The sequence below is a fragment of the Rhinoraja longicauda genome, chromosome 4 (assembly GCF_053455715.1).
Source record: "Rhinoraja longicauda isolate Sanriku21f chromosome 4, sRhiLon1.1, whole genome shotgun sequence".
NCBI classification, from domain to species: Eukaryota; Metazoa; Chordata; class Chondrichthyes; order Rajiformes; family Arhynchobatidae; genus Rhinoraja; species Rhinoraja longicauda.
This window is the reverse complement of record NC_135956.1, coordinates 1,529,474-1,539,377: the sequence shown is the minus strand read 5'-3', so window position 1 is coordinate 1,539,377 and position 9,904 is coordinate 1,529,474. Positions and strand designations below refer to the sequence as shown.

Here is a 9,904-nt window from a genome sequence, read left to right as displayed (position 1 = left end):
GAGATTAAAAAAAAATGCTGGAAATATAAATACAAAGATGATGGATTTCTGAAACAAGTGGAAGCTGAATGCCATGCTTACAGGTTAAATAGAAATTGACCAACCTGATCTCCCGGTGGCTCAGCACTTCAACTCCCCCTGCCACTCCCAGTCTGACCTTTCTGTCATGGGCCTCCTCCATTGTCATAGTGAGGCCCACTGCAAATTGGAGGAACAGCACCTCATATTTCGCTTGGGCAGCTTACACCCCAGCGGTATGAACATTGATTTCTCCAACTTTAGATAGCTCCTCTGCCCCTCTCTTTCCCCTCCCCCGTTCTCCCACTGTCATCCTATCTCCAACTACATCCTTTCTTTGTCCCGCCGCCGCCCCTGACATGTCTGAAGAAGGGTCTCGACCCGAAACATCACCCATCCCTTCTCTCCTGAGATGCTGCCTGACCCGCTGAGTTACTCAAGCTTTTTGTGATACCACTTTTACCTGGAATGTACGTTGGCCCTAGCCTTTTGTTAAGAGACGAAATGGCAGTCTCAGCAACTTCCAAAGCAAAATAAAATGATTCGTTGGAAACCCTCACCAGGTCAGGCAGCATTCATGGAGAATAAATGGAATGGGGCAGTGTAAAAGAGGAAGCTAAATGCTGTTTAAACCCCAAAACAAAAAAACTGCTTAAAATTATGAAGGGTTTAGAGAAGTTAAAAAAAACTATTTTCAATGCCAGTGGATCCAAGAACCAGAATGTAGTGTTCTGGAAAGTGAAGAGAGTACAAGTGATACAACTGATATGAAAAGGCTCATTAAACAACACATGGTTAATAATTCAAGTCCACTGACAGTGGTGAGAGGAACAGATTCATGAATTAATTAGTTTGAAGAAGGGCCTGGACCCGAAACGTCACCCATCCTTCTCTCCCGAGATGCTGCCTGACCCCGCGGAGTTACTCCAGCATTTTGTATCTACCTTAGATTCATTAGTGGCTTTCAAATCTAACACTTTTTAACAATTGCAGGGATACGGAGGAAAAAGCAGGGTAAGTATGCAACCGAACTGCTTTTTGTAATAACTGGCACAAATCAATAGTTGGAATGTCCTCTTCTGTGCTGTGCCATATAACCATATAACAATTACAGCACGGAAACAGGCCCGTTCGGCCCTACCAGTCCATGCCGACCACTTTCTCTGACCTAGTCTCATCTACCTGCTCTCAGACCTGCTACCTCCAATCTCCTCCCATCCATATACCTATCCAATGTACTCTTAAATAATAAAATCGAGCCTGCCTCCACCACTTCCACTGGAAGCTCATTCCATACAGCCACCACCCTCTGAGTAAAGAAGTTACCCCTCATGTTACCCCAATCATGTACCATTCTAATCTAGTGGATTAATTTCCACAGAATCTTCTGCAATCAATTGGAATGTCTGACAAATAAGCAAAACATGTTTGTAGGAAGGAACTGCAGATGCTGGTTTAAAGCGAAGATAAACAAAATGCTGGAGTAACTCAGTAGGTCAAGGAACATCTCTGGAGAAAAGGAATAGGTGACGTTTCGAGTCGAGAACCTTCTTCAGATCCAATCAGGGGAATGGGGAACGACAGATATAGATGGTGATATAGAGATGTAGAACTAATGAATGAAAGATATGCAAAACGTGACGATGATCAAGGAAAGGTGGAGCCCACAATAGTTCATTGTTGGCTGTGGGCTAGGTGATAGAGGATAATGAGTTAGACAGTGAAACGAGTATGGTGACGAGGGTGGGGGAAGGACGGAGAGGAGATGCAAGGGTTACTTTGAAGTTAGAAAAATTAATATTCATACCGTTGGGTTGTAAGCTGCCCAAGCATAATATGAGGTGCGGTTCCTCCAATTTACCCATGGCCTCACTCTGACAATGGAGTCGTCCCAGGACAGAAAGGTCAGTGTGGGAATGGGAAGTTAAAGTGTTTGGCAACCGTGAGATCACGTAGGCCAAGGCTGACTGAGCGAAGGTGTTCAGCGAAATTATTGCCCAGTCTTGCCGGTTGCAAGTATGCAAAACACTCTGAAAACAAATAAACTGAACATGTTGGAAATCATGCCTCCCGCCCCACTTCCCACACCAATAGACGACCGGAAATCCTCGGGTGAGGCAGCGTTTGAGGATGCTCCACAGATGCTGCCTGATTTGCTGTTTATTTCCTGCATTGTTTTTTATTTCAAACGACCAAAATTCTGATTCTTTATCGGTTAACAGTCTTCGAAGAAAGTATATTTAAAGTTTTATACAAGGGGCCACAAGTGAGGTTAACTGGAGTATGACTCTTTCATAAGTAAGAGGCAGTGAAAAGGTTCTGCTGTCCAAGATGACAAGATAAAAGACTAGATAAAGATAAACTAGCTTTTTCAATACTGGCCTTCAGATACACCTGCCTGGATTTTGTTGAGTCTTTGAAGCTCAAGTTCAAGTTTTGGCACACCCACGTGAATACAGAAGTCCAAACTTAATGGGCAAGTTCTTAATTTCTGGGGGATTTGCCTCAAATCTAGAAAGTCTTCAGTGAACACCTGTTTTAAAACCCAAGGAGCCGAGTTCCCAAGGAATAAACATATCAGTTGCAGGCTACAGATTTGACCATTGGTAAACTGTACACCAAACAAGTATCACTTGAAGCAATGAAATTCTCAATGAGTTGAGAAAGAAATTAAAATAATAAGTCAGAGTATTATCAAATATCATTTATTTTTAACAAAAAATCTTACAAAATTTCCATTTATCTAAGTTTAAAAAAAAATCATTTATGTCTATAAAATGAACCAACATAATACTAATTACAGAGCTGGAAACATGGGGCATGATGGGTTTCCAGGGATAATGGAATAGGTCAAGTGTGGTGCAAACTCATCGAGAGGCAAAATTAATAAACAAATAAAAATGCAGTTTTAGAGCCTGTACCCTTGAGACTGTATGGAAAACTATCCAGGAATGTCAATCACTTAATCATGATTCCAGTGTCCCAAAGCAAATGGGGCATCTTAGGGAAGAGAAACTAAATACATAACATTCTGAATCTCCCTGATACAACCAATTCTGTCTCCAGGTTAGACGTGAAAACAGGACAGGATTGGACCCAAGGTTTACAGAAACGTTTTCTGTCTGTCCTATGTAAATTTCAAAGATCTTTCATGTAACTGGAGTGGCTTCAGATAAATACAATTTCAGCTTTCTGTGCACATTCTTTAATGGTTCATGTGCAAGCCTGAACGTTTGTCTGCAATTCAGAGCAAAATTAAGCAATCATTTAAAAAAAAATCACAGCCCATCACCAGAGCTTAAAATTTAGCCCTTCTCTAATGACCGTAGGAAGTCATTTATTTGTTCATATTGTAACTGATTTAAAAGGATAAAAAATCCATGGCACTTATTTTTTCCTCACTCCTAATTATAAAAACAGATTATCTGGTCATGAACACAAAGCTGTTTTTGGAAGCTTGATGTGTGCAAATTGATTACATTTCAAAGGTACTTTAAAAGTACCTTTAGGATATCCAAAAAGTGATGAGTAAACCCTACGTAAATGCAGGTATTTTGTTTTAATATTTGAATCTTTTCTCACGAACAATTTATTCAAAACTTAGTCACTGCAACATCAACCCACTTTAACAGGTATGCTGATGAACATTCACTCCTTAAATGCAGTTTAAACATATTCTAAACCTAAGTTTAAGATTTGAGTAATTTAATCTACACCTTTCAAATAAAAATTAGTTTCAGCGCTAGTTTTTTAAATTATTCTTTTTCTGGAACTGCGTTCTTCAACTGCGTTATTAATTTTCTGGAATTTCTTCAACTGTGTATGACTTTATACCGCAGTCACTCATAATTGAAAATTTGGAGAAAATGCACAGTAAATAATTTGAAAACTTTGACAGCTAAAAGGTAACAAGTACATTGATCCTGGGGCTCAACATCTAAAGCTGATTTATTTTCTCTCAATTTTTGACTAAACTTTTCTTTAGCAACTTTAAACTCTGCTCTGTTTATAAATTTTATTGCAGTAACCCCTTTAGCTAGCACCTCGCTTCTAAATCAGTCCCAAAAGTTTTTTAAAAAAGACAGCACAGTAATTCCATGGATCAACTGATGAGGAGATCACGTAGGGAAAATAAAATTACAAATGTGGTGGCTCTGGAGTGACAGCAGTTCAACATGTGAATTCTCACCAGAACCAGTAACAATTGTGACATTACACCCAGTGTACACTGGTAAATTTAGACAAAGAATGGCAGCTAGTAAGAAGTGTGCAAATGCTTCCAAGGTACACTAACGGAAGCAGCAGAAATGTAGTGATAAAACAAAAATCCATTTGAAGATATGCTCGATGGTACAAACATACTTACAAATGGCTCTAAAAATACAATTAAATTAATGAAAGCACCTGCACAACAAATAGACAAGTCTTTGGCGATACTATCTATACAACGGCTATCTTTAATGGAGCTACCATGTTATGCAAGCTAATTCAGTAAATCACATATATGGCTTTGTATTCTTTCCACTCCTTTGTAGGTTTAATCCCATTAATTGTGTGTAGTCATGTCATTCCAACCAGTTGGGAATTTTTTTTAAATATATAAAGCAATGATACACTACGAAAACATTGGAAATGTTAGAAAACCTTGGAAATGTACATCTTATACAAAATATGTTTTGTTTTGCTTTACAGTTATCCATCTAATTATTCCCACATTGCTTTGTCAGTTTGTAACCGTACACTATACACAATTGTCAAAATAAATATACAAGATTACGTACATTGTAACAAGGCCCATTTTCACACCCTTAATTATGAAGTGACAATGTTGATCGGAGCACACAAGATGAACTGGAATTTCTATTTAAAATAAGTGATTTACATATATAAAAACTAGGTTGAACCATTATTAACCAAAATAAAGTGATTAAAAGGCCACACGCTCAACACTCCTTCAAGTCTTCAGACATTCAAGTACCTGTGAGCAAAGGCTAACATAGCCTTGCCATTTAAAAAATAGAACTTTATATAGAAACAAGGGGGTATCCCTTGCTTGAGCACCATATGTGCCATTCATTTTCAAATACACAAAGCCAATGTTTTAATTCCAGAGGTCAACCTATTGACCTTATAAAAGCCATACAGCAGATCACCTGTAAGGCATGTTAACATGCAGGCATTTGCACACATTTCAACCAGCAATCTGTATTTGTATGGCAGATCACCCTGAACTGCTGAGGAGCTCTGATCTCCTACATACACAGTAACGGGTATCCTGTAGTGGATAGTGTATATGCATAATTTTTGAAATAAATTCTTTTGCATGCTAATAGTTAACATGGCAGTCATTATTGGTGAAACCCAATTACATGCTCATTAGTCATGAATGCCCTGGTGTCCATTCCTATACAAGCCTGATGGCCATCCATTCCAAACATTGTTTGCTTTTCCTAATACATACTTGGCTTAAGTGGTATTTAGTTGGCCTTAAGTCATGTCCAGGCCAAAATTTAAGACACTATTCTGAACAATTGAATAGTATTTGTGTTTCACTTTGTTCTTCACAGTGCTGATGAAAAAAAATCATTGATCTTCATTATATGTTCATGATTCTTTTGATATATACTCCTCATGACAGGATATCAATCTCATCTCTCAGATTGATAAAATGATAGAGTTATATTCTAATTGTTGCACAGATCATACTTAGTCAATATGTGGGTCAGAAGAGTACGTCAGATTCATCGAAGGGCAACAGTCAAGAGTTACCTTGTGCAGATTGCTACCTGTTGAGCCGAGGATGGCTTTAATCCCAACGCAGTCCAACAAGAAATGGCTTTGTGCTTCTCAGAGTCGCTCAATTTCCCGATACTTTTTTCGCAATATGGACACCTGATCTTTGAAGAGAACTGGGTCTAGTCTCATCTGGGAGTGGATCAAAGGCATAAATCCAAACCAACTTGCAAAAGTATTCATGCATGTTTGCCGTTGAGCAAAGTGGTCAGGATCAGCCCATCTGGAAGCTCTGGATGACTGGAAGAAAAAAAATCATCTTTGATTTTTAGGAACTCAAAAGTGGAGGAAGTCTTATACAAGATACCAAAATATAACAATACGCGACATGTAATCTTGATAAAACAATAGTAAATATTGGAAAAAGTGGCCCAGCAATAACTGTTAAGAGGCTTTAGATGCAAACATTTTGTTAGTCTACTCTTTACATTTTTATTTCTTGATTCACTACTCCTTTTCTTCTTGAACTGGTAGATGCAGAAATATATTGCTCCCCGTTGATGAACGTGCTTATTTAGTTTCCCAACTAAAGGAGCTGTATGCTTTCTGACAGATAATCACCTACGTCTTTTTATCCTCACCGTTGAAAATTATCTTCAACCTTCAGTCTTGGTTCACCTGCTATTTCTATTTTAAGTGATGCCTGGTGCCACATGATTTAACGTTAACATAAGTAAACATAAGACACCATAGGTGATTTGATAATTTCCACTTCTCTCAACGCTGCTACTTTCTCCGAACTATCATGGTGCTTGAAAAAGCAGTGGTCCTGGTTCGAGAACATTTCTTCGAACTAAATATTTTAAACATCAAAGTAATCTTCCCAATATCGAGAGCAGAATAGTCTCAAATATTAGGGGAGAAAGCTTATGAAGATTTGTTCCTTGGCTCCCTGGTAATTGCCTAAAGCTAAACCAGATCATCAGATCAATGTTCTACAGTACATTGGTACACAGTACATTCGGATGAACCTCTGACCACATATCTGCTTCATTGGACATTGTTATTCTCTGTCCTGATCTCAGCTTTTTTCCCTGCTGAAACTTATCCCTCAGATTCTGGTCTTTTGCACAACCCAGATTTTGAATCATCATACCACTGGCAGTTGAGCCTTTGGCTGTTTGGACTCGAAGCTCTTAAATTTTAGCATCCAATTCCCCCTCCTCCTTTAAACCCATTTTTTAAAAACCTGTCTTAATATATCTCAACACAATTTAGTGGCAATTTAAAAAAAAGCTTCCATTGATATTATACCTTTTACACACTGAGATTTCAGAGTAAAATTGGTTGTCAATCAAACAAGGCGATATCAAGGCAGATTACCAAAGACTTGGTCAAAGTCAAAGACAAGAGACCAATAGAGAAACAGTGGTTTACAGAAATAATTATGGAGGTTAGAGGTTAGAGGTTAAAGGGATAGCAGCCAGTCAGCATAATTTCAGGAAATCTCAGAAAAGCATTGCTACATATATCTTATAAATGTTATACAGCTGGAGGTAATTGGTATGATTATGCAGGAAGCTTTAAAGAAAACCAAGGAACCAATAAAATCAAAGCACTGCTGATTTTGGAGCACAATCAGAAAGCACAAAGGTACTCAGTGAAAAGGAATTGGTGCGAGTTAATATTTGGCAGCAAAGATATGGATGATCTCAAATTTACATGGATTTAGGCAAGCATTGAAGTAATGAAGAAATGCGATGGCAGATCAAGAGTAATTGAATTGGCAAAGTCAGATACGGATTCTTTGCACAGACTTAATAAAGGAAGACATCTCAGAAGCACTGATGTGGAAATATATACAATAGAGAAGGAAACATTGGGAGAATGGAGTCCATACAGAGAGAGGGGGTGGGGGGGAAAGATGTGCAGTCAAGATAACTATGGAAAAAGAGACAAAGTGGTGGAGTAACTCAGTGGGTCAGGCAGCATCTCTGGAGAACTTGAATTGGTGATGTTTTGGATTAGGACCCTACTTCATAACCTGAGAGCTTGTAGTGGATACTGTTTGCTAATCTATCCACCAAGATGGAAATAGAGAAGCCCAGAAAGGAAAGGGTTGAGTGAGTAATGAACCACAGAAAATCAAATGTAAATTGGCAGCGAGAAAGATGAAGACTTAAAATTTTGGCTGAGCAGGAACAACCATTGTCATTAATAGAAAGGGTAATGAGATGAGGGACCAAGTTTCAAGGGTGTGTAGTGACAATGCTGTGCTTGATTCTTTGTCGGCAGAGCGCTCCGAGTTCAGGAGGCCAAGATTGGTTAGTAAGAGCAGTGGAAAAGATGAGACTATCAATATCACATTGTGGACATTAGGGAGAAGTGGCTGAAAGAGGATCAGAGCTGGGAACTGAATGTCCAGGGTTTACACATCCTGTCAAAAAGGCAGACAGGTCGGCAGAGAGTGTGGAGTAGCTCTGCTGGTAAGGAATGAAATTCAGTCCTTGGCACGGGATGATGTAGGATCTGAAATGTAGAATCCTTGTGTGTAGAGCTAAGCAACTGCAAGGGTAAAAAAACCCCAATGGGAGTTATATACAGGCTTCGGAAAAGTAGCCAGGATGTACAAATTACATCTGAAATACAAACAGCATATAAGAAAGGCAATGTTACAATGGCCATGGAGGATTTCAATATGCACGTAAAATGGGAAAATCAAGTTGGTACTGGATCCCAAGAGAAGGATTCAGTCTGAAGAAGGGTCTCGACCCAAAACGTCACCCATTCCTTCTCTCCCGAGATGTTGCCTGACCTGCTGAGTTACTCCAGCATATTGTGAATAAATCCCAAGAGAAGGAATTTGTAGAGTGCCTGCGAGATGGCTTCATAGAACAGTTTGTACTCAAGCCTACTAGGGAAAAGGCAATTCTGGATTTGGTATTGTGTAATAAACCAATTTTCATTAGGGAGCTGAAGGTAAATGAAATCCATGGTGGTAGTGACCATAATACGATAAAATTCAACCTGCAGCTTGAGAGGGAGAAGGTGAAATCACAAGTTTTGGAATTACTGTTGAGTAAAGGTAACTATAGAGGCATGAGGAGAAGCTAGTTAAAGTTGATTGGTAAGGAACCCCAGCAGGAATGACAGTGGAACAGTAATGGCGGAATTTCTGGGAATAACTCAGAAGATGCCGATCTTTTCATCCCAAAGAGGAAAAAGATTCTAAGGGGAATGAGGTGACAGTGGCTGACAAGAGAAGTCAAAGACAGCATAAAACTAAAAGAGGGGCAAATAATATTGCAAACTGTATTGGGAAGCCTTTAAAAACAAAAGAAAGTAACTGAAAAGGCACTACTAGCTGCTGGAAAATGCTGCTGAAGTGATAATCAGGAAATCAAGAAATGGCAGAGGAATTTAATAACTTTTTTGCATCAGTCTTCACAGTACAAGATGAAGAAGCTGAAAGGTCTGAAGGTGGATAAGTCACCTGGACTGGATGGACTGCACCCCAGGGTTCTGAAAGAGGTGACTTTAGAGATTGTAGAGGTATTAGTTGTAATCTTTCAAGAATCAGAAAAGTCAGGAATGGCTCCAGACGATTGGAAAATTGCAAATTATACTCCGCTGTTCAAGAAGGGAGCGAAGCAAGAGGGGAAACTATTCGCCTGACTTCAGGGGTTGGTAAGATTTTACAGTCCATTATTATAAAGGATGAGTTTCTGAGTACTTAGAACCACATGATAAAATAGGAAAAGTCAGCAATGTTTTGTGAAAGGGAGATCTTGCCTGACGAACGTGGTGGAAATCTTTGAGGAAGTAAACAGGATAGACAAAGGAGAGTCAGTGGATATTTACCAGGATTTTCAGAAGGTCTTTGATAAGGTGCCATAAGGGAGGCTGCTGGAGAAATGACTGAAATAGATAGGTTGGCTGATTGGCAGACGGGAAACAGTGGGAATTAAGGGAGCTTTTTCTGGTTGGCCACCAGTGACTAATGGTACTCCACAGGGGTCAATACAGGGGCCACTACTCTTCATGTTGTATGTGAATGATTTGCATGACGGAATTGAAGGCTTTATGACCACGTTTGCAGATGATGGAAAGAACGCTGGAGGGGCAAGTAGTGAAGTGAAAGCAGGGACTTTGC

At 39.3% G+C, this 9,904-nt stretch overlaps 1 protein-coding gene across 1 annotated transcript in view; it reads right to left on the bottom strand.

Moving 5' to 3' along the window:
• Positions 1-2,760: 2,760 nt before the first annotated feature.
• The window catches only part of LOC144592549 (exostosin-1-like), a 106,242-nt gene continuing 99,098 nt past the window's right edge, over positions 2,761-9,904 (bottom strand). The window contains exon 11 of the mRNA XM_078397128.1: positions 2,761-6,051. Within this exon, the coding sequence (XP_078253254.1) occupies positions 5,866-6,051 (186 nt within the window). The 3' untranslated portion in view covers positions 2,761-5,865. The remainder of the gene's footprint in view (positions 6,052-9,904) is intronic.